At 41.3% G+C, this 25,887-nt stretch overlaps 1 protein-coding gene across 1 annotated transcript in view; it reads right to left on the bottom strand.

Moving 5' to 3' along the window:
* Nucleotides 1–24,988, bottom strand: part of SLC25A13 (solute carrier family 25 member 13) — a 216,638-nt gene extending 191,650 nt beyond the window's left edge. Inside the window, 3 exon segments of the mRNA XM_079152267.1 lie at nt 24,777–24,801; nt 24,803–24,849; nt 24,851–24,988. Of these exon segments, the coding sequence (XP_079008393.1) occupies nt 24,777–24,801; nt 24,803–24,849; nt 24,851–24,973 (195 nt within the window). The 5' untranslated portion in view covers nt 24,974–24,988.
* Nucleotides 24,989–25,887: the final 899 nt, after the last annotated feature.

Raw genomic sequence — 25,887 nt, 5'->3', positions numbered from 1 at the left:
CATGCTCCTTCTTGAAGACAGACCCAAAGTTGCAGTAAATGGTTAATGTTCACTATGGAATTTCCTTGAGGCCTGCTAAAATTTGTGTGAGGTCCTGGGCACATTCGGTTTAAGCACAGATAACTATTGTTCAGTGGGGGATGGATTCAGAAAAATTCCTACCAGCCTCCTGGGCCTCATCTCTGTACTAATTCCATCTACTCCCCACCAATCAAATGCCCTGTGACTTTTTGGAATTTCCATTTGAACGTCCACCTCCCATTCTTATCTTCTTGCTCACATGCCACATGCAGTGAAGGAAGGACACTTGTACAATTTCACTGAAGACAACAGAAAGTGGCAATGAGAAGTGCTGCTGTTCTGGAGGTGTATTTAGATGGATTCTACCTGGTGGCAAAACCAATACCCAGGAAGTTTCATGAGCTGGAAAAAAGAGCCACAGAAATGTAGCTGCCCTTTTTAAGTCAATTCAGAACAGCTGTTCAACATGCATACTTTACATCACACAAGCCTGGAATTATTAGACTTAGTTTATTCTTGGGCTTCAGAAGATTCATCAAACTTTAGATTGTTTCCAGAAGGCTGATTCTCACTGCTCTGTATTTTTTAAATATACGTATAGCATGTTCATATGTACAGGCACTATTCTCAAAATCTAATTGCCTGATTTTATCGCTATACTTCTGAATTTGCAATAGATTCCAACATTAAAACAATAATTTTTTGCCAATAATTTTAAATAAACTGATTTTCAAACATAATTAGTAAATTACTAAGAAGGAAAACAGTTCTTTGCATATGACTATGAAATATTACTTGGTATTTAAATCAGCATAATAGAGAATTTTATACAGTCAGATAACATAACAATTCTAGACTAAAAAGAGATGAAGGCATTGTTACAACAGGAAAAACTCTGTGCACTAATGTTTCTCGCATAAAGAGGGGAAAGTCTACCATTATTCAACTTTAGAATAGAAATTTCAGGTCAATTCCAAGAATCAATATTCCAAGGGGCAAATGTGAGGATCACTAAATCTGGAAAGTTTTTTGACAAGATAAACACTAGCTATATCTAGGTGAACAGATTATCAATAGCATTTGCAAAACATAAGCTAGGCATATCTTAGAATTTAAAAGAAAAAACAGCCAATAACACAACTTTAATAACTTGTTTTTTTAAAGGCATAAAAGAGGAGGAGGGAAATATGACAAGAAGAACCAGAAAGAGATCTTCCAGTACAAATAAATTTACTCTCATTCTAATAGGAATTAGAGCAGCCAAAGATAGAGGCTTGCTAGGAAGATATTCCCACATGTAGGAATATATTTACAACTGGCTTTCTTATCCTGGAATCAAGTCACAGTTGCAAGCTCTTTAACAAATCACAGTGGTACAGAATTGTTCTCTCCAAATAATTGTTAGGTCTAACCATGAGCAGTGGGGAAGGATATCTGAAAGCCTACGTAAGATAAGGGACTCATTTGAAAAATCTAAGTCAAATGCAGAGAAAAGCAGGGCTCTCCTCTCACAATGGAATGCTCTGGAGATGTGAGACCCTGGTCTCCCTGAAGGCTTATTTCTCAGACCATCCCAGACTTGGCAAAGAAGGGAAGCTAAGCAGACACTCCATAAGTGTTGACTGAGAGTTGATTCTAAGTAAGTAAAAATCCAGATATTTATAATTAAAATAGGGAGCTCCCTTCAGATAGCTGGTTCTTAAAATAAAGGACTGGTATCACCAGCACCAATTATCACCAAGAACTTGAAAGATGCAAATTCTCATTCTCTGCCCCAGACCTATGGAATCAGAAACTCTGGGAGTGGGGCCCCAATAGCCTGGAGGTTCCCAAGTCCTCCAGATGGTCCTGGCATGGTAGAAGGTAAGGAACCATTGTGTTACATAATAGCCAGTTCTAAAGTGTTGATTAGGATGCAGGTTCTCAGTCCATCTCAAAACCAGAAGAGTAACCAAGGGGGATGGAATTGAAATCTCTGGAATGAGTATCTTTAAAGCACCCCCATAAGATTATAATGTGTGAATGGGAGGAAAGCCACAGGCTTAGAACCCAAGGAGCCTTCCCTTTGCAGGATGTTCCCAATCCTCTTCCCAAACCAGAAAAGTCTATAAGTCAAAAGAAGCACAGACTTACATAGAAAATTCCATGTCATAATTATTTACCTGAGATATGAGATTAAAAACCAGAAGACACAGTTTTATCAAAAGCAGGCTACTGTGCATGTGTGAAAGCAATATGCAGTGACAAGAAAAGAGGGAGGACGGGGAGAAACATTTCTTCATACCCTCCACACCTGAGTAACCAAGTGTAGGTGGACCTGAATCCCACTGAAAGGTGTTCTCAGGTAGGACCCAATAACCAAGCAGCTGGGGTCCACCCTCCTTCTCCAGCTTCCTGTACTGCAGAGACTAGAAAGGTCTCTTTCCAGACTCCCTTGCAGCTAGGAGGCCCAGGTGCCATCAGTCAGACAAAATGGGGTCAGGACTGAAAGGCAAAGATTTGTAAGTGAGGGGCCATACTCCTGCTGTTTCTGCCAGCAGGCACCATCTTTGGAAGGGTCTGGGTTTTCCGGGGCACCTTCCTGCCTTCCCACACCAGTGGCAGCATGGTCCTGAAATATCCCCCAGTTGACAGGCAGTATCCTGACTGCACAGGACGACACTGCTCCCTTGGTGGCCTGCTCTGTTGTGAGGCTCTGGAAGTCATTCCTGAGAGCTCAACCTCAAGTCTGTTCCTTCACCTTCCCAACAAATTCTGTGAGCCATTTAATACCCTGTAATAAATCTTCCTCTGCTTAAACCAGCTAGAGTAGATTCTGTTCTCTGCAAGTGAACCTTGACTGATACAATCTGTAATTGCAAAAGAAAGTTTGGAATTCCCTAAAAACCACACGGTTGCCATTAACTTGAGGGAAGAAAGAGGTGTCTTACTAAATTTAAGAAAATAACATTTTTTATTGAAACCACTAAATCATTCATCCCTTATGCTAGTTTTCCTAATTTCTAATAAATGAAGACCAGTAATTATGCAAAAAGTTACTGAAGTATAAATTAGTATATAGACAAGATGCCGTGTTAAGCATTCTTCAAACCACAACATTTCTGTGCAATCAAACCTCGAAAGTTCATATCATTCAACAGTTGACTTACAAAGCATCAGGCGCCACATGTTAACCCATGAGTAATTACACAAGCAGGTCATTTCTGGGGTGCTGGAGATGTTTATCAGAACATTCAGTTGGTTGTGACATATGTTGGCTTTTGCTCTGTTCTGTTGTAGACAAACATTAAACAACTGTAAAACCATCATCATTAAAAGTCTGATATTAAGAAGAGTACAACATTAAGAAATGAATGGTGGTGTTTTAGCTGTGGGTCTTGCTTCAAAAGTTCTAAACACACTAGTTTTGGACGCCACTATTATTATCACTAAGCTACAGCTAGCATGCCAGCAAATGTCCCCAAGAGGAAAAATCAGACAAGAGGTGGTGTGTTCCTTTTCCAAAATAGACATATTTTTCTGTTTATAGTCTCAGCTCCTTACAGAGACAGAGACGCTTGCTCCCACTGATATCAGCAGACAGCAGAAGGTCTACAGGAAAGATGTATGGCCCAGCTGTGCTGCTAACATGGTGACCTCTTGGACAAACTTTATATCTGAGTTTTAGTTTCTTCATTTACATGATGGACAAAATGATAATAAAATCTAAGTTAAGTCAAGAACAAGACTATATGGAATTTCTAATTCTAAATATGAAAGGAAGGCAAGTAGGTCCAACATATACTGAACTTAGAAATAGGCAACAAAGCAGAGTATATTAAAATGCTATGGGATGACCAGGGTCTTTTAGGTCTGGAGAATCAGCCTGAAGTGGATGGTCCACTAGTGATGCCCCAAACTACCCCACAATGGCTTGGTAAGAAAACCACCTCAATTTTTACACCAAAACTCAGGCCACTCTGGCTGCCTATCAGATCAACTGCAGTGAAAACAGCACACACTACCTGGCTCTCACGGTGCCCTCTTCCTAACTGAAATCTTACCTGTGAGCGTCTGATGAGCAGAACCTAGGTCCTGCCTCCAAGGAAAGATGGGCACTGAGTTCTGAGTCCTAATTGGAGAAAGGAAACTGGGATCTCCTCCAACACAGAAAAGCTGGTCGGAGCACAATGGGTCACTAGAGCCATGAAAATGAACTTGGTTAGGCAGAGGCACTGGACACATGCCTGCATAATCTCCCTATCTTTTTAATCAACCCTTGAAGCAGGTAGTATTCTTTTTTTGTTACAGGTGAGAAAACTGCAGATCAGAAACAGATTGTCTGTCCCAGGTCCTGCCTTTTCCACAGGGTCACAGTCCAGGCAGTCAGGCTGCCTTAGACCAGGACTTTGCAACCTCTGTGGAGGGTCCAGGAATCATTCTTCACTGCAGTGTCAGTAGTGTGTTGAGCAGCATCGCGGCCTCTACCCACTAGATGCCAGGGGCAGCCTACACCCACCAGGCTATGATAACCAAAAAAAAAAATGTTTCCAGACATCAAAAAATATCCGCTAGAGGGAAAACCTCCCCCACCTTCAGTCAACAACTGCTGCCTCAGGAAGCGAAAATCTACTGCCCACTCATGCAGCACAACTCCTAGGGGAATGCTTCAGAGCTCCAGGCCAGGGCCAGGCTCTGAGACAACCTCAATAAACCAGAGACCCCGCCCAGGCGGAAGGACTGACCTATCGATGATGACACATGCTTTCACAAGGGACGGGGTGGAAGAACTACAATCACAATTCTGCTGGAGTTGGGGGCCACAGAGGTGAAGTCTTGAGTTGTATTGTTAATTACCAGTTATAGCAACACCAGTGACCGGCTAACTTTTACTGGGCCCTTAACTCTATGCCAGGTCTGCTGCTGAAGGTTTTATAGCTGATCTTAAACATGACTCTTTCAGGTGAAGAGTCACTAACATTCTTGTTTTTAGATGAGAGAGCTGAAGTATTTCAGAGTCTTCAATGATTACTCCTAAATCAGACCCAGAAACAACCCCAGAGTGCATATCATCTGGATGATAATTATAATATATGGACGAAGTGCCCAGAGTTTGGCAAGGATAGTTTAAAGCTAACCTGATGAATCATGCCACTGGACAACATTGTAACTGAAACCAATTTAAAAGTCTTTTTGATTTGGCATTATGATTCATAAATGATCATGGTTCAATAGAAGGCAGACCTGCCTAATGTAGAATATTACTTTCCAGTATTATATGCTGAACTTAGTCTCAATTTTTTTAAACCATCAAGGTTACAGTATAATTAGGAACCAGCTGCAATTGTAATTACGGCTCCCAATATAATTTGTTACATATTAGCAAGTGTCAAATTACTACTGCTTCTTAAATGAATAAAAACTGATTGTGCTGTTCTGAAGACTGGGATGTATGTTCCTGGTGGGGAACAAAGGAATATAAAAAGTATATGACATATTTATAAAGTGCTGAAAGGCTCTACTTAGGAGATCACAAGTTGCTAGAGCCCAGATAATGCCATAAAAAGTTAAAATGGCTTCCAGGGAGAATAGTTAACTTAATAAATACAGTGAAAGAGAAAACCAGAAATGACAATAAAGAAGTTGCTTCTACTAAATAATATCTTACCTGTTCCAAATTCTGCTAAGTAGCAAACTCATCTAACTGAAGCATAGTCAAGAACACAGAAGGAAGAAAAAGAAGAAAAGGAGCCCAACAATGGCACCACTTCCCCTGGCTGAGCTCCCCTGTATTCTCCTCCTGAGCCCAGGGACTAATGGAATGCCTTCAAGCATTACAACTCAAGAGTCCATAGCTAACACTGCTACAAACCATACTATGCCACAGGCTCTGCTCTAAGCTTTGCAAACATTAGCACACTGGGCCTCCAGCCATTCCAAAAAGTAGGTGCAACTACAACCCTTGACAGATGAGGAAACTGAAATATAGACAGGTTGAGTAACTTGCTCAAGTTACACAGTAAATAGCAGATCCGTAACATGAACACAAATCCATGGTTTCAACAATGATGTGACACTGCCTTTCAAAGGAAAAAAGAGAGAGTCTGAGATTGAGAAAGTAAGAGAACTCAGAGATAAAAGAAAACCAACACACATCAACCAACTATGATATAAAATGGGTCTTATTTATATTATAATTAAAAAATAACTAAAAAATTCTAATACAATAAGGGAAATGTATAAAATGTGTATAGAATAGGTATTTGAAGATGTTGAATAATCACTGTGATTTTTTTAGGTATGATAGTGATATTATGATGCTATTTTTAAGAAATTTTATTTAGGGATATATACTAAAATTCTTATACATAAAGATATGATGCCTGGGGTTTGCTTTGAAAAAAAATGGTGGTGCAGAATATGTTACAAGTAAAACAGTATTTTTGTCCCTAAATTAATAATTACTACTGGCTAGATAGTGAAATAGGGATTTGCTACACTATTTCATTTTTGCACATGATGGAAAACTTCTATAATAACTAGTTTTTAAAATGCTATTACTCTTTTTTTTTTTTTTTTTTTTTTTTTTTTTCAATTTTTTTTTTTATTGTAAACAAATGGGATACATGTTGTTTCTCTGTTTGTACATGGCGTAAAGGCATACCATTTGTGTAATCATAAATTTACATAGAGTAATGTTGTTTGATTCATTTTGTTATTTTTTCCCTTCCCCCCACCCCTCCCACCCCTCTTTACCCTCTATACAGTCCTTCCTTCCTCCATACTTGCCCCCTCCCTAACCCTAACTCTAACCCTAACACTAACCCTTCCCTCCCCCCCATTATGTGTCATCCTCCACTTATTAGCGATATCATTCGTCCCTTGGCTTTTTGAGATTGGCTTATCTCACTTAGCATGATATTCTCCAATTTCATCCATTTGCTGGCAAATGCCATAATTTTATCATTCTTTATGGCTGAGTAATATTCCATTGTATATATATACCACAGTTTCTTTATCCACTCATCAATTGAAGGGCATCTAGGTTGGTTCCACAGTCTGGCTATTGTGAATTGAGCAGCTATGAACATTGATGTGGCTGTATCTCTGTAGTATGCTGATTTTAAGTCCTTTGGGTATAGGCCAAGGAGTGGGATAGCTGGGTCAAATGGAGGGTCCATTCCAAGTTTTCTAAGGAATCTCCACACTGCTTTCCAGAGTGGCTGCACTAATTTGCAGCCCCACCAGCAATGTAAGAGTGTACCTTTCTCCCCACATCCTCGCCAACACCTGTTGTTGCTTGTATTCTTGATAATCGCCATTCTAATTGGGGTGAGATGGAATCTTAGGGTAGTTTTGATTTGCATTTCTCTTATTACTAGAGATGTTGAACATTTTTCCATATGTTTGTTGATTGCCTGTAGATCTTCTTCTGTGAAGTGTCTATTCATTTCCTTAGCCCATTTGTTGATTGGGTTATTTGTATTCTTCGTGTAGAGTTTTTTGAGTTCTTTATAGATTCTGGAGATTAGCGCTCTATCTGAAGTATGATTGGCAAAGATATTCTCCCACTCTGTAGGCTCTTTCTTCGCATTGCTGATAGTTTCCTTTGCTGAGAGAAAGCTTTTTAGTTTGAATCTATCCCAGTGGTTGATTCTAGCTTTTATTTCTTGTGCTATGGGAGTCCTGTTAAGGAAGTCTGATCCTAGACCAATAAGGTGAAGATTTGGACCTACTTTTTCTTCTATAAGATGCAGGGTCTCTGGTCTGATTCCGAGGTCCTTAATCCATTTTGAGTTTAGTTTCGTGCATGGTGAGAGATATGGGTTTAGTTTCATTCTGTTGCATATGGATTTCCAATTCTCCCAGCACCATTTGTTGAAGAGGCTATCTTTTCTCCATTGCATATTTTTGGCACCTTTGTCTAGTATGAGAAAATTGTATTTATTTGGGTTTGTGTCCGTGTCCTCTATTCTGTACCATTGATCTACCTTTCTATTTTGGTACCAATACCATGCCGTTTTTGTTACTATTGCTTTGTAGTAGAGTTGAAGATCTGGTATTGCAATACCCCCTGTTTCACTCTTCCTGCTAAGGATTGCTTTAGCTATTCTGGGTTTCTTATTCTTCCAGATGAATTTCATGATTGCTTGCTCTATTTCTGTAAGGTACGTCATTGGGATTTTAATTGGAATTGCATTGAATTTGTATAGCACTTTAGGTAGTATGGCCATTTTGACAATATTAATTCTTCCTATCCAAGAACATGGAAGATCTTTCCATCTTCTAAGGTGTTCTTTAATTTCTTTCTTTAGTGTTGTATAGTTCTCATTGTAGAGGTCTTTCACTTCTTTTGTGAGATTGATTCCCAAGTATTTTATTTTTTTCGAGGCTATAGTGAATGTGGTAGTTTTCCTAATTTCTCTTTCTGAAGATTCATCACTTATGTATAAAAATGCGTTGGATTTATGGGCATTGATCTTGTAACCTGCTACTTTACTGAAATCACTTATGAGTTCTAAGAGTTTTCTGGTGGAATTTCCAGGTTCCTCTAAATATATAATCATGTCATCAGCGAACAGGGATAGTTTGAGTTCTTCTTTTCCAATTCGTATCCCTTTAATTTCTTTGGTTTGTCTAATTGCTCTGGCCAGAGTCTCAAGAACGATGTTGAATAGAAGTGGTGAAAGAGGGCATCCCTGCCTTGTTCCAGTTTTTAGGGGGAATGCTTTCAGTTTCTCACCATTTAGAATGATATTAGCCATGGGCTTAGCATAGATGGCCTTCACTATGTTAAGGAATGTTCCCACTATCCCTATTTTTTCTAGTGTTTTGAGCATGAAGGGGTGCTGTATTTTATCAAATGCTTTTTCTGCATCTATTGAAATAATCATGTGATTCTTGACTTTAAGTCTATTAATATGGTGAATTACGTTTATTGATTTCCTGATGTTGAACCAACCTTGCATACCTGGGATGAAGCCCACTTGATCATGGTGCACTATCTTTTTAATATGTTTTTGTATGCGATTTGCTAAAATTTTGTTGAGAATTTTTGCGTCGATGTTCATTAAGGATATTGGTCTGAAATTTTCTTTCCTTGATGAGTCTCTGTCTGGTTTAGGTATCAGTGTGATATTTGCTTCATAGAATGAGTTTGGGAGGGTTCCCTCCTCTTCTATTTTATGGAATACTTTGAGAAGTATTGGAATGAGCTCTTCTTTAAAGGTTTTGTAGAACTCGGCTGAGAACCCATCTGGTCCCGGACTTTTCTTTGTTGGAAGGCTTTTGATGACTTCTTCTATTTCAGTACTTGAAATTGGTCTATTTAAATTGTTTATGTCCTCCTCGTTCAGTTTAGGCAATTCATATGTCTCTAGAAACCTGTTGATGTCTTCGAAATTTTCTATTTTGTTGGAGTATAGATTTTCAAAATAGCTTCTAATTATGTTTTGTATTTCAATCCTGTCTGTTGTGATATTTCCTTGTTCATTCCGAATTTTAGTGATTTGGGTTTTCTCTCGTCTTCTCTTTGTTAGTGTGGCTAAAGGTTTATCAATTTTGTTTATTTTTTCAAAGAACCAACTATTTATTTTGTCAATTTTTTGTATTGTTTCTTTTGTTTCAATTTCATTGATTTCGGCTCTGAGTTTAACTATTTCCTGTCTTCTACTACTTTTGGTGTTGGTCTGTTCTTCTTTTTCTAGGGCTTTGAGCTGTAGCGTTAGGTCGTTTATTTGTTGAGTTTTACTTCTTTTATTAAATGCGCTCCATGAAATAAATTTCCCTCTAAGTACTGCTTTCATAGTGTCCCAGAGATTTTGATATGATGTTTCTTTGTTCTCATTTACCTCTAGAAATTTTTTAATTTCCTTCCTAATATCTTCTGTTATCCATTCATCATATAATAGCATATTGTTTAATCTCCAGATGTTGGAATAGTTTCTGTGTTTTACTCTTTCATTTATTTCTAACTTCAATCCATTATGATCTGATAGAATACATGGTAGTGTCTCTATCTTCTTGTATTTGCTAACATTAGCTTTGTGGCATAATATATGGTCTATTTTTGAGAAGGATCCATGTGCTGCTGAGAAGAAAGTGTATTCGCTCTTGGTTGGATGGTATATTCTATAAATGTCCGTTAAGTCTAAATTATTGATTGTGTTATTGAGATCTATGGTTTCTTTGTTCAATTTTTGTCTGGAAGATCTGTCCAGTGGTGAGAGAGGCGTGTTAAAATCACCTAGTATTATTGTGTTATGGTCTATTTGGTTTCTGAAATTGAGAAGGATTTGTTTGACATACATGGATGAGCCACTGTTTGGGGCATAGATGTTTATGATTGTTATATCTTGCTGATTTATGCTTCCCTTAAGCAGTATGAAATGACCTTCTTTATCCCTTCTAACTAACTTTGGCTTGAAGTCGACACTATCGGAAATGAGGATGGATACTCCAGCTTTTTTGCTGAGTCCATGTGCATGGTATGTTTTTCCCCATCCTTTCACCTTTAGTCTATGAGTATCTTTTTCTATGAGGTGAGTCTCTTGCAGGCAACATATTGTTGGATCTTTCTTTTTAATCCAATCTGCCAGTCTATGTCTTTTGATTGATGAATTCAGGCCATTAACATTCAGGGTTATTATAGAGATATGATTTGGTTTCCCGGTCATTTGGTTCATTTTTTAAATTCTATTTATTTATTTCTTTGACACAACTTGTTTCCTCCTTTATTTGACAATTCCTTTAGGATAATTCCTCCCTTTGCTGATTTGCTGCTTTGTTTTTCATCTCTTCCTCATGGAATATTTTGCTGAGAATGTTTTGTAATGCTGGCTTTCTTTTTGTAAATTCTTTTAGCTTTTGTTTATCATGGAAGGATTTTATTTCATCGTCAAATTTGAAGGTAAGTTTTGCTGGGTATAAGATTCTTGGTTGGCATCCATTTTCTTTCAGGGCTTGAAAAATGTTGTTCCAGGCCCTTCTAGCTTTTAGGGTCTGGATTGAAAAGTCTGCTGATATCCGTATTGGTTTCCCCCTGAATGTAATTTGGTTCTTTTCTCTCACAGCTTTTAAAATTCTGTCTTTATTTTGTATGTTAGGTATTTTCATTATAATGTGCCTTGGTGTGGGTCTGTTGTAATTTTGTGTATTTGGAGTCCTATAAGCCTCTTGAACTTGATTTTCCATTTCATTCTTCAGATTTGGGAAATTTTCTGATATTATTTCATTGAATAAATTGTTCATTCCTTTGGCTTGTTTCTCTAGGCCTTCCTCAATCCCAATAATTCTTAAATTTGGCCTTTTCATGATATCCCATAGTTCTTGTAGATTCTGTTCATGATTTCTTACCATCTTCTCTGTTTGTTCAACTTTGTTTTCAAGGTTAAATATTTTGTCTTCAATGTCTGAGGTTCTGTCTTCCAGGTGTTCTATCCTATTGGATATGCTTTCTATGGAGTTCTTAATTTGGTTTATTGTTTCTTTCATGTCAAGGATTTCTGTTTGGTTTTTTTTTCAATATCTCTAACTCTTTATTGAAATGATCTTTTGCTTCCTGTATTTGCTCTTTTAACTGTCGATTGGTGCGATCATTCAATGCTTGCATTTGCTCTTTCATCTCATCGTTTGCTTCTCTGATCATTTTAATTATGTACATTCTGAACTCCTTTTCTGTCATTTCTTCTGCCATGCTGTCATTGGGTTTTATTGATGTAACATCTAGATTTGTTTGCAGCATTTTCTTTCCTTGTTTTCTCATATTGTTCAGGTATCAGTTGACCGCTGAGATATTGCAGATTTCCTCTATTGACTTACAATGTCCCTGAAGATTTCTATATATATCCCCCCTTAGCCTTCAGTAGGCAGAAGTCTTGGAGGAAGTTGATAATGCGGAGCTCCACAAGGAAGCTGCCTCTCTAGGGGTGGTGGCCTTCAGGAGGGGTATAATCCCTGCTAGTGGGCAGAGGTGCCTCCACTTGTTGACCAATGGTCATCCAAAGGGGACCTAGGCTGCAGGCTGAGGCAAGGCCTGTTTGGGCCTGAGTCTCTAGTTTTACCGTCCTTGTGGGGAAACCTCACCCGGCAGGGAAGACTCACCCGGTGGGGACGTCTCGCTGGTCAGTACCCTCCTAGAGGTTCCCCTCAATTACAGCTACCGCCTGGGCTGGGCTGCCTTCCTCTGCAAAGTTCTCAGGGGCCCGGCCCTACCTCCTGGGCCTGGGAGCCTCACCCTTCGCAGATGAATCTCCTTAGGCTGCCCCTCCTCAGAGAATATGCCCTCAGGCCTGGAACCTTTGCTCCGCCCTAAGCCTGTCTCTGTGCGGCTCTTCCACCCAGAAGCCTCCTAGATCCTGGGACCCTGCTCTGCCCCTAATTGCCTGGCTATGCGGCCCCTCCTCTGAGCAGCCACCTGGGGCCCCGTACAATCTCTCTGAGTCCCAGAGACCCGCCACACGCCTCTTCCTCCAGACAGCTGCCCAGTATTCCGGTGCGGTCACTAGGAGTCCAAGAAACTCACTGCGTGCCTCCACCTCCCACCAACCACCCGTAGCCCTGGGCAATCAATCACTCCGAGTCGAAGTGACCCTCCCCGTTCCTCCTCCTCCTCCAGATAACCCCCCGAGTGTTCAGGAGTGGTCGCTCTGGGTGGCTCTGAATCCACGTGACCCGCTGCACGGGTCCTATGGGCAACCGCCCGGAGCTCTTGGTGCGGCCACTCAAGACCAAGCGACCCACCACGCTTCCTCTCCAGGCAGCCCCCCTGTGTTCAGGCGCTGTCCCTTTAAGTCCAAACAACTCACCACTCGCCTTCTCCTCTGAGCAGCCGCCTGGAGCGCCAATGCAGTCACTGCGAGTCCAAAGGACCCGCCGCGCTTCTCCTCCTCCTCCGAGCAGGCCCCGGGGTTCAGAAGTGGTCCGAGTCCAAACAGCCCGCCACGCAGCCTCTTCTCTGGCAACCGCCTGAGGCTCTGGTGTAGTCACCCCGAATCCAAGCGGCCGCGTTCCTCTTCCTCCTCCTCGTCCTCAGGGCAGGCCCCGGGGTTCAGAAGCGTCGTTCTGAGACCAAACAGCTCGCCGCGGAGTTTCTCTTCTGGCAACCGCCTGTAGCTCTGGTGCAGTCTCTCCGAATCCAAGTGGCCACGCTCCTCCTCCTCCTCCTCAGGGCAGGCCCCGGTGTCCTGAGTCCACACAGCTCTCCTCGCCACTCCTCCCCTGGGCAGCCGCCGGATCCCCAGTCATGCTATTACTCTTTGAAGAACTAAGTCAAATGCATCTTCCTCCAGGAAGATTTTCTAGATTCTCTAAAGACAGTCTCTTCATAAGTATTACTTGCAACAATTTCATGGGTTTTGCAAAGAGACATTTAAATTCTGATGTTGCTAACCAACTACATGATCTCTTGGTTTTCTCATCATTAAAAAAGAAAAAGAGAATCAGGACTGAATGAAAACACATAACCTGGGACAGAATCTAGCAGTGCCTGGCTTCCCAGACACTGGCATCCTCTCCCCAGTCAGAGCAGCCCAGCTTAGTAAGCAGTGGATACCTGAGCTCTGGGAGAGGATTTCTGGGCCTTCTGAGCTGATGTGATTTTCTCTTAAGACTCTGAACCAGCAGATTCAGTCTGAATGGCAGTAGAGCAGGCTGGCTGATGATGTGGCACTAGTGAAGGTTCATGAACTCTAGGACTGAACAAAAACAAAAATTGAACCTCTTCCCTATCTTTCATCTGAAAAGGAAGGGGGAGAGGTAGACAGGAGAAGAGTGGGGAGAGAGGGGAAGGATTCTAAAAAGTACTACAAAGAAGGAGTCTAAAAAGTACCAGAAAAACATTTGAGTGATTTCTGATATTATGATAAGTCAGGAAGATGGTCTTAAATATGACATGTAACCCAAAAGCCATAAAGGAAAAGACTGATGAACATAAAGTGAATATGAACCAGTTAAACATCAAACCACCAAAGAAAAACCCAAGTGCAAACAGATGGGGCAAAGGGGCAAGGTTCTTAATTTAAAAGTCCTCTTAGGAGGGGGGAAAAAAAAAATCAATGCCCAATGGAAAATCAGGCAAAGGTCACAGTTAGACTCTACTCAAGCTGCTACTAAACACGAAACATGGACCAACCAAAATCTCCAAGAAACACTGTGAAAGAGGAGACAGAGCTTTTACTTCAGGAATTGAGATGGGAGACAATAAGAAGGTGGAATCCTCCAACTGAGTCAACATCAACTGGCAAGAAAACAAGTGTGTGGCTCCTCAGAAGTGAATGAAATCCTTTGCCAGTGGGCAGAGCAAAGTCAGAGACCTGAGATCACCAGTCTTCTTTCAAGCCACCTGATGACCCAGCATACTCTTGGGACTAGCTGGTCTGAAATAGCTACAAGGGACACACTGTTTGGACTTACTGGGATTTTTGCCCTCTAATGTAGCTGGGCTTTCTTTTTAGTTTTTTTTTTTTTTTTTTTTTTTTTTTTTTTTTTTTTTTTTTTTTTTTATTATTTTTAAGGTACCAGGGATTTCTTAATCAAAAGGGAAAGTATTTTTATAGGCACCTCCTTTTGAAGCAGTCATTCTGTGGTCCGAGAATCACGTACCTTGGGCCTAACCCTCTGCCAAGGTCTGCTCAGCAGCTGACTCTCCATGGCATGCACTTAGAGATTACCAGTGACATGAGCAACTTCTCACACATTTTCAAGTGACTTATTTTGGTGGGTGGAGGGGATTGGGTAAGTAGTTTATTAGAAAAAGAAAAAAAATCTCCAACAAACCATAAAAATGCAATAGAAAAACTTTTTCCCCTTTCACTTTGCCACAGGTTGGCACGCCAAATTAAAGAACAATAGTGTCCAAATGCTATGGAACAGCTATTTTAAGGATTACCTGAGTTTAGAGAAGGTCCCCGACTACAGGAACTTAAAATCTAGCAGGAAACATAAAATGAAAGAAAGAGCAAGGGCCAATCTCCTTCAAAACCTCAACATCATTATCTTAAGACAATTTAAAATATTTCAATATTCGTTATGAATTGAATTGTGTTCCCCAAATTCATAAGATGAAGTCCTAACTTAGCACCTCAGAATGTGATTTGTCATATGTGAAGGGTATTTCAAGAGGTTATTAAATTGAGATCAGTAGGGGGGACCCTGGTCCAATATGACTAGTGTCCTTATTAGAACTAGAAATTAGGATACAGATATAGACAGAAGCACATGAACACACAGGAAAAAGAAAGACAGCCAGTGACAAGCAAAGGAGAGAGGCCTCAGAAGAAACCCGCCCTGCCTGGATCTTGATCTCAGAATTATGAAGAAACAAACTCCTGCTACTTTTAAGCCACCCTGTCTTTGGTACTTTGTTGTGGAAACCTTATCAAACTAATACAATGTCGCTTTTTACAGAGCTGGTCCACCTGGACCTATTATTTCTTTCATTCCTTCATTTGTTTGGTATCCAGGTTCAAGCATTACATCTAGTCCTCATGTCTCTTTGGGTGTCTCCTTAAATTCAGTCCTTTTCATTCATAACTTGACATTTTTTAAGTCAGGTCAGAGTCTCAGAAAACGTCTCACTTTCTGCACTGTCCAGATGTTTCCTCCTGATTAGGTCCAGATTACATAATGTTGGAAAGAACGCTCCTCAAGTCCTGCTGTATACCTTCCACTGCATCTTATCAGGAGGTACAGCACAGCATCTTGTTCATGGCAACTTGGTGGAAGCAGATCTCTCCATTGTAAAGGTACCTCCTTCCCTTTGCAAGTAGTAAGTAATTTACAGGGAGATACATTGAGACAATGGGAATTCTAACAATCTTTTACCAAAGGGTTTTAGCATTTATTGACAATCCTTGCCTGAATCCATAATTACTACCAAGTTGCAAAATGAATTTTTCCTCCTTTTTCTAATTCTAGTATTCCTTTCACCTACAGATGACTCTTCAGTAAAGAAAGCATCTTTCTGCCCTCCACTGCACTGAGACTCCCGTGGACAGTGGCAATAATCACTCATTATGAATTCAGGTGTTTTTTTTTTTTTTTAATTTTCAATTTGTTAAAATGCATTTCCAATTGATTTGTAGAAACAAATTTTGGTAAATACATAAAATTTACCATTTTAATCATTTTTAAGAAGTCAATTCGGTGACATTAAGAATATTAAAAAAAAAAAAAAAAAAAAAAAAAGAATATTAAAAATGTTATATGACCATTACCACTACCCATTTTATCATCCCAAACACAAACTCTTGTAATTAATTAATATCCAAATGGTTTTTAATAGCCATTTTTTCTAAGAATTACAGTATGCTCATGTGTGAATATATACCCATAAATACATAAAATATACATGTGTACATATAAGCGTATGCAAAGAAAGAATGCAAATCACTTCTAATGTTCCACAGAGAACAACTGTTAATATTCAAACTTGGTCAAATAAAATAAATCATTACGCAAAGAGTTGGTGGACCCAAATGACAACATCAGAACCCACTGATCAAACATAAGATCACAGAAACAACAGAAAATGCTATGCCTCCCAATGTGAGCGGCCACTGCCAATTACCCAGTAACCTTACAGAGCACCCAGCACCACCTAGGAAGTATTCTAGCCAAAAACAAAAACTAAGTCCCTAATTTGATAAAACTTCTAGGTCTATCACTTGGCAGGAAAGGCCGAGGACAGAGCAACATGACGGAGGTGCTAGCCGCAAACTCCAAACTGTGGGAAATTACAGGAAAGACAACCTAATTCCTTTATCAAATAAAATGCAAGGAAAAGGAAACAATAAAAGAGGGGAGAACTAAGGATTGACAAGATGAAAAAGGCCTTCTAACAGAGGCCGGGTGCGCAGTATGTCTGAATCCTGAGTACAACAAACCCACTGTGCAAACTGTAAATCAGGACCTGGGTTGAACATCTTTACTGGACTTCAGGAAACTGGGAAATAGCATCAAGACCCCTTCCAAAAACTAATGGGAAGAACTTTTAACAAAATCTGCCCAACACTACAGAGAAATTCCAGGACACATTCCTATCTCTAGCTGAGCTCTAAGCCAAATAAACAAATAAATAAGCAAGCTCCCATGTTTTTCTTGCTACTCTGTAGCAATGGATTTATGGAAAGGAATTTGAACAAGGATTGGCTATTTCCCCTAAAACCACTGTGAAGGATGAGAAGGGAATGAGTGTGAGGTGATATTGGAGAAGTATTAAATTAAAAGTATTAATATACAGTCGGGCGAAGTGGTACAAGCCTGTAATCCCACTGGCTTGGGAGGTCAAGGCAGGAGGACCAAGAGTTCAAAGTCAACCTCAGCAAAAGCGAGGCCCTAAGCAACTCAGTGAGACCCTGTCTCTAAATAAAATACAAAATAGGGCTGGGGATGTGGTTCCGTGGTCGAGTGCACCTGAGTTCAATCCCTGGTACCCCCTCCCCCAAAAAGTATTAATATATAGCCAGTACCAAGGCGGAGTATAGCTTTCTAAGAGTTTAAATTTTATTTAAACTGAGCATGGTGATACACACCTGTAATCACAGCAACTTGAGCATCTGAGGCAGGAGGATTGCAAGTTTAAAGTCAGCCTCAGCTATTTAGTGAGACCCTGTGCAAATAGAAGATAAAAATGACTGGAGATGTGGCTCAGTGGTAGAGTACCATGGGTTCAATCCCCAGTACCAATAATAATAATAATAAATTTTATTTTATTGGTATCAGAAACCACACCTAGTAGCAAGGTAAATTAAAGAGCGCAGTGTTGCACAATGGTCATATGCATGGGTTCTTGAGTCAGGTTACACGCACTCAAACCATGGTTGTGCCCTTTATAAGCTGTGTGACCTTGGACAGGTTACTTAGTTTCTCTGAGCCTCATGGAACTTAACTCTTCTGTATAGTTGAGTTTCCCCATTTGTATAATGGAGCAACTTACATGTCATAGGATTATTATGAAGATTAAATTATTTGATTATAATACAGAATGCCTAGAACAGTCCCTGGCTCTTAAAGTGTTATGTAAAAATAAGCTAAAGTTCTTATCATTTGTATAACCTTCCTAGGTCTTAAATTCCTTTCCAAATGACATTATGAAGGCTTCCCCTCAAAAATGATTATAAAGATCAAACAATGGAACTTTGAGCTTTATATTATCTGATTACCTTACTCTCTATATAGACTGTGAGCTCTTGAAAGTAAGTTCAGTAGTTTCCTTGTTTTTGGAAGCCCAGCACTTAAAACAGAGGCTGACAAAAAGGCAGGGTCAACTACATACTGAATGCATTTTTTAAAACTGTTCAGTGTTGTACCTGTGAACACAGTACTGCTATTATCATGGTGACAAAAGCATACCTTAGAAGACTCCTTTGGCAGTTCTGGGCAGAATGGAGAGGGAGAAACCAAAGGCAAAACGACCTGAGTGGAAGCTACTGAGAAGACACAACTAACTAGTCGCGAGGATCTGAAGTGCAACAGAAAAGGCAGGATGCACGTGCTCCAGGAAAATAAAGGGGTTTCACTGACCCATCGCTTTCCCTACATTCAAATTCCTGTAGTGTCTCTCCTAGCTGCCTATATTGAACTAACCAAAAACTTCAGTGAGAAAGTTAAGTTTCAGGCTGACAGTAAGGAATTAAGATAGTGCATTTAGTTCTAGATGAGCAGAATGTGGAATATTTCTGAGACAGATATGCTCATACTCCCAACAAACATTGGAAAATTCCACCTGAAAATCAAAAGAGTTGCCCTGGCTGAGGCAGGCCACCATCACGACTCAGAAGGCAGGTGTTGCCACAGGAGCTAGAGGGACAAGGGTAGAGCTTTGGGGGATACCAACATTCCAGGGGAAGCAGAAAGATGAAGAGAAGACTGCAAATTGGAATAAAGGAGTAATATGAGAGGTAAGAGGCCAACTATGAAAGGATTTATCATGGAAGCTGATGGTGGGAGTTTAGGAAAGAAAGGGGTGAGCAGAACACAGTCCCAGGAGGCCAGAAATGAAGAGAACAGGCTACCAGATTAGAAGTGAGGTCACTGGTGACCTCTGGGAGAAAATGGTGGAAAAGCCTACAGGCAGAAGTTTATTGGCAGAATTTTAAGTACAGAAGAGTAATTTTTAAAAAAGGGGATGGGGAGTACAACCCTTATGTAATTCCCTTAAATAATAATTCAGAGATGTTCTAAAATAATACCCTGGCTCCAAAGTAAATTGATAGAAGCCTTAAGCACCCTAAAATTTATACTGGATTTTGTCACTATGTATTTAATTCTACAAAAAGTTGGTCTAACTTACAATGAATCCAAAAGGTGTTGTACCCTTGTTTTTAGAAAGGCAGTTACACTTAATTACATGGTAACAAGAATTCCAAATCAATACTCCCCAAACATAAGTGTGCTTAGGATCTCCTGGGGATCTTGTTAAAATGCAGCTGCTGATGCAACAGGCCTGGGGTGAGCCTGATGCACTGCATTTCTAACAAGCTCCCAAGTAAAGCCAACGCTACCAGTCCCTGGACAAAAACTTCCAATGGCAAGTCTCCAGGCAGACCACTTAGCCATTATGGTAGATCATGAGCTTTATTTACCACACCATGTTTCGTTCAGGTAGGTTAAATCATATCTATATCCACTAATTGAAAGTTAAGTAGAAATGTTCTGCAGACTCCAACAGACACATTTGGTCATTCCTATTGTGATCGCTGCTGATGTGACAGATGGTCCTGTTTCCCACAGAGTGGCTCCCAAAGCGCACCCAGAAAAGATAATTATTTGTCCAAATAATTCTCAACCTCAGTGGCAGCAGTGGGAAATAACCTGGGTTCTCCTACCTTCTGGTCCAGGGTTCTACCACTACACAGAGCTATTGATAGGGACTGGGGGGTTAATTCTGGAAGCCTCTTCCTAGATAAGAAAGTGGTGTAGCACACTAGGCAGTAGGTTGCTCTGCAGCTCCACCTATAACTATGACCAGTGTTCAAGAGAAGGCATGCAAATCACATCATGTCTAAATCTAAAAAACTAATAAACATGCACCTGGGGCTAAAAGAGTCTGCTCAAATCAGGCTTACTTATACAATTTTCTTACAATTTATACCACACACATCTGATATAAAAGATAACTGATCACAAAACAGCAAGTGTACCAGGAAATATGACTCTCTCATCAAGTCAACAGTTTTCATGGATAACATGCAAACTGTGGCTACATGTGGAAATGAAGACAAAGCTATCCATCTAATAAGAGCCATTAAATAGAGTGGTTTGTTTAAGTTGAACTGCTAAGAATTTCAATACTGCTAATTATGCTATATTGCCAGGCTTGAAAGCCAAAAGAAACCATCTAAGCCTTTTCTTCACTCATTCAAAGGAAAAGGTGAGTCTGAGTACTCTGTCAAACATTTTCAACCAACAAAACACACCATGGCTCCACAAATCAACCACCAAGAATAATTCTGAGTTAGCAGAATTCTAAGACCAAAACCAACATTTAAATGAGTTGCCTGGAAGAGTAAGAGGGCCTGGTTTAAAATGCCATGAGTTCAATTGCTGTTAAGTACTTTGCTTAGGGAACTGTATGAATAAAACAGGGCACAACCTCCTTCCCAGGAGGACCAACACACAACTACAGGCTCACACAGCTCTCTTCTCATCTCTGGTCACCCACCAGTCCTCTAACTGTTGATCAATACCTACAAATAAGAGCAAGGACAAAGTTATCCCACACCACTGGAGAAGGAGCCAGGGAAAGGGTTCTAAGACCAGGTATACTTTGATCATAGAAAACCACTTAGTCTTCCCAAGAGACAAATGGGACTTCCAATGGATTTTGGTGATAAAGCCTATATTCTAGGATAATTACAAAACTGTAAAAACTTGATGCCTAAGCACCAAGGGGACATGTGAAACAACTGAAAAGAAGTTTTCAATGAAAAAAGAGAATTTGACATGACCTCTGTGTATTCTTCCCTTAAATTAACAACACCAGAGATTTTTTCTGGCTAGTCTCACTTATCTGGTTGCATTCCTTTCTTATCCCAGGGAGCCAGCATAGGATCACTTGAGGCAAATATTTTGGATCACTGGTTGTCAAACTTTTAAAAACCCTGAGGCTCAGGCCACACTTAACTCTGATTCAATCAGAATGTGTGGGTAAGACCCATGGCATTAGCATCTTTCATACCTGCCTGGATGATTCCAGCAGCTGGGAACCAGAGTGAGAAAAGCAAAGGAGTTCAAGGGAACTGGAACCAATTACAAATGTTTCTGGGGCTCCAATTCTTCACCTGGTGAAGTGGAGAAGGACTGAAGTAGGGGAAGCGTAAAGACCATCGTCATATGAATTCCAGCGCCCATCCAGCTCTAACAATTAAAGAAACCCTAAAATTCAAACATTAATGAAACCATGGAAATTTGTCATAATAACCATCATGGTCATGTACAAAGAACTCAAGCTCTCTTTCCTTCATTCCCCGGGGGATGGTGGGGAGTGGATTTGGTCTGCTTTACCATATTACTGAATACCTAGCAGATTTTATTTTACCATAAGGGAGGGGAAAACCTGCCACATGAAGAATATCCTTGATTACCTCAAGCACAGGTACCTTCACAAAAAACCTCAGAGGAGAATTTTTTTATAGGTGAGATCACATGAAAAAGATGGAGATTACACGTGCAGCCCAAATCTTGTGTAGCAGAAACTGGATTAAAACTTTTACAAAGGTTCATGACAGTGGTGTCAGTTGTACAACGCTACGAATACACTAAATACCAATGAATTGTACGCTGTAAGTGGGTAACCTGTATGGTATATGAATTCTATCTCAATTGAGCAGTATAAAAAAGGTATATGACAATCTCTGCCCTGTTGGGATTTAAGTCCTCTTGAAAAGAAGGAAAACCCATACCTATCAAACACTGCAGTGACCTTGAGACATTACTGACCTCCCTAGACCCAGGTTTCTCACCTGTAAAATGAGGAGGACAGAAATAGAAAGCACTTGTTTCTTGGTATTATGAAGACTGATTTATTAATTGTGAAGCATTTGGTAAGGCAAGACACATAGCACACAGTAAGCACTATGTAAGCAATCCTTAAATAAAGCCTGGTTTATCTGGGGGTACCCAACGTCCCTCCTATTTGGATTCCTACACTCTCCCACAAGCCTCCTCTCCAGGGCCTGTATTACCCTGCAGACAATAATGTGCACAGACTAAGAGGACAGACTCTGAGCCTGAATGGTAGGATTTGAATTCCAGCTCCACAGCTTCCTGACTGTCAGGTCTTAGGCCACTTACATAAACTCTTACTGTTTCAGAGTCTTCACCTGCAGAACAGGGATGACAGAATCTAGCTCAGAGGCCTATTAGAAGGCTGGGCAGGGTAGCACACACCTGTAATACCAGTGACTCAAGAGGCTGAGGCAGGAGAGTCACAAGTTCAAAGTCAGTCTCTGAAACGTAGCAAAACCATATCTCAAAATAAAAAACAAAATGGGCTGACAACATGGAATAACTAAACTCCAAGGAAAAATCAAGGAGTACAGCCTTTAACTCAGAAAGACCAGTATGAACAGCAGTCGACAGAAGCAATCCATAAGGAGGGTGCCCAAAAACAACCCGGCAAGGGACATTTATTCTTGGACCTAGTCAGACCAGCACCGCTTCACTATGAGGCCTTTTAAGACCACATTTACCACACTGCCCTTGAGCTACAATGCAGGACATCATAAGAAATGACCTTGTGGAACCCACAAATGTATATTTATGGTCCTAAGGTAGTTTCAAATGCAGTTCACCCATGGCATATAAAAGGACACAGGGAGAAACTGTCCTCAGATAGAAGTACTAGGAGACCTCTCTCCCAAGTAACTGACCTTTCTGATTATTTCCTCTTTGCTTCCACCGCCAGAAAATGCAGCTAGCTATCTCTAGTGAGCACATACTTATTTCCCATTAACCTTGGTCCTGGCTTCATCTTACTTTTTCTTTGTACTGGCTTTCTCATCTACTCAGACTGGATTTTGATGTCTTGTTGGATTTTAAATGTATGTATATATGAGGTAAGCCACTAGAAATCCAGGAAAGAGGTGAGATTAAATGAATAAATAAACAAAAACACAGGTTCCCAAATAGCAAAAATGAAATGTTTCATTTTTCTCTAATTCTCACTACATGGCTAAAAATCAATTGCTTTTGCTAGGATATGACATTTTAATAAAAATACAACCAGAAAGTTCCTATTTCCATGTCACTTATTCTACTTCATATTAGTTGTCATATACTCCATTTCTAAGCACACTCAATTTAGTTTCTTCAATTACTTCATCTCCAAATAAAGTAAAAATGATTTAATTTACCTACAGATATACAAAGTAACAGTAAACAATGGGTATTTACTCCCACCTTCTCAGGGGAACCAATTCACACCCAATTCTTGGACTCTTAACTTCGTGAAAATTTACTAGAAAGAAAAAGTCAAGGGCTACTGGGCTTAAGAGTTAATGGAGCTTCAAAATAAACACAAGTGCAAGTGCACACACACACACACACACACAAACACAAAATCAGGAGCACACACATCAGAGCACAATCCTGAGGATGAAACTCAGTAATTACAAAAAAGAGGCCACTTAGGCCACCCAGTCTGGGAAAAGGAAGAAGCCTGCAGATTTGGGGAGCCTGGAGAAGCTTAAGTCACAGAACAGCATTTAAATATATTTGTCTGCTTACAATTTCCATTGCAAATGTGATTAGTTTGCTTGAATAAATAGGAATATGATGTGTTGGCCATGTTTTTCTCTTGAGGGTTATCACAGAGTTTTGATTAAGGACAAATGTTTGAAATGTTTAGTATATTTAAGTTCACTGCACTTAAAATGAGCTCAGAAGTTGTATAGACTTGATTAAAGGACTGCCTTCGTGAACTTAAAATTAAAAGCAATATATTCAATGATTCGAGTGATTGGGACTAAATATGGTATTCTGCCAGGAAAGTTGAAATGCAGTCCAAAGAGACTGAAATGGTGACCAGGTTTCAAGACATGGTGAAAGAGGAAAGGTCAAGCGGTCGGAGCTGCCTTTCCTCTGTGTTAGTGAATGATTCACATTACACAGAATTCCTTTTAAGTAGAACTTCACAGGAGTGACAGGCTCCCAGGACAATCTGTTTTGTCATTTCCAAAAAGATTCTCAAACGCTCCGAGGCCGGTTTGTAAATGTTGTCAGATGGGGAGAGAGGAGTGATGGGAAGGAGAGACGGGGAAGGGTTCCTGGTCTTTTCAGACTTGCAAGGGCAGGCCAAGTCTCCCAGGCAGTTTCCAAAACGGAAGTCAAGGTGACTTCCCCACCCGCGGGAAGGCGGGGCCCTTGAAACGTAATCGGATAAGGCTTTGCAGTGCCCCCTGGAAGAAGCCGGGGTCAACAACAACCGGGGTCAGGAGCAGGAGAGCCCCGGGGTGGCCGAGGGGGCCCCGGCTGGCCCTGAGCCCTTTCCGGGAGAACCGGGACCCCAATCGCGCCCGCTCCTCCTCGCCGGCCTTGGCGCTGCGCCGCCGGGCACCGACTCCCATCCCAGGCCAAGTGGGAGTGTCCGGCTGGCAAAGTTTCTGACCAAACCTCGGAGCCCACACGGGCCGCAGACGGCCAGGGCGAGGCAGCCCCTCCAGCCTCCGCAGCTGCAAGGTGGGGCAGCTGCCCGACACCCGCTTTTCTCCCGGGGTGCACCAACCTAGGCACGTGCGCGCCCGAGCGGCACGGCCCCGGCCCGGGCCGACGCTTACCTTGGCGGCCGCCATGCTTCGCCCCGTGCGGGCGGCTGCGGGCCCCTCTCACCGGCTCGCTCGTACTGGGGACCCCGGCGGCTCACTTCCCGTCCCGGCGGCGGCGGGGGCGGCGATTCGGCCCGGCAGCGTGCGCGCCCGGCCTGCCTCCCCACGCCCTCCCGCCGGCGCGGGTCATGCGGGCGCCGCCCGCCCATTGGCTGGGCCCGGCCGGGGCCGCCGGTGCGCGCGTGATCCCGCGGCCTCTGCCCTGAGCCCGGGGAGGGCCCAGGCCCGCTGGCAGCCAGGGGACCAACACGTGACTCCGGCTGCGCTGTCCAGCAGCAGCCAGACCGGAGGGGCCATGGCCCGGCCCAAGCCAGTCACCTAAGGACAGGTGACCCGGTGAGGGAAGCTGCGGGCTTGGATGGTACCAGGAGCTACTTCTGGGCCAGGTGGGAGGAGCAAGCAAGACTAATGGGTACACAGCCTGGGAACGTTGGAAAACTCCACCAGGGCCCAGGTATAGCCAGATTCTTTCTTCCTTCAAAGGAAGCTTCAAAGTTTCAAAGGAGCAGCACTCTGCACTATCATATAATGGATCCAAAAAGCCTTTAATCCAAAAGCATTGATTGATGGAAGGGGAGATGGCAAATATTGCTGCAAGCCTACTTTTAAGGTCAAATCTGGTATACTCTTAAGTACCCAACAGATGAATATAGTGCAAAACATATATTTGTGGGTCTACTCCCCTCCTTTTTAGAACAAAAGGTCAAAAGGTCCAGGATCAAAAGACCCTGTCTTCTAGAAAAATAGGTCCTACTAAAATAAATATGCAAAATTTTAATCGAAAAATTAGATGTATGACCTCCAGAGGTCTTATTCATCTTCATCAGAATTTCATTCATTTGTCCTTGTCATCAAAATTTATAAAATGGTGATCAAGGAAATGGTCTTTTAACATATTATGTATTGCAAATAGAATATATCAGCAAAAGTACATATTACAGATCAGTTGAATTAATCAACTCCTGCCTTCTATGTGCTAGGGACTGTGCTCAGTGCTGAAAGCCCTCAAATTACTTAAAAGCTAGTTATGGCCCTTAAATATCTTAAGGTTAGTGAAAAGGCA

Source organism: Sciurus vulgaris, assembly GCF_902686455.1.
Source record: "Sciurus vulgaris genome assembly, chromosome: 8".
NCBI lineage: Eukaryota > Metazoa > Chordata > Mammalia > Rodentia > Sciuridae > Sciurus > Sciurus vulgaris.
This window is presented reverse-complemented; position numbering and strand designations above follow the sequence as displayed.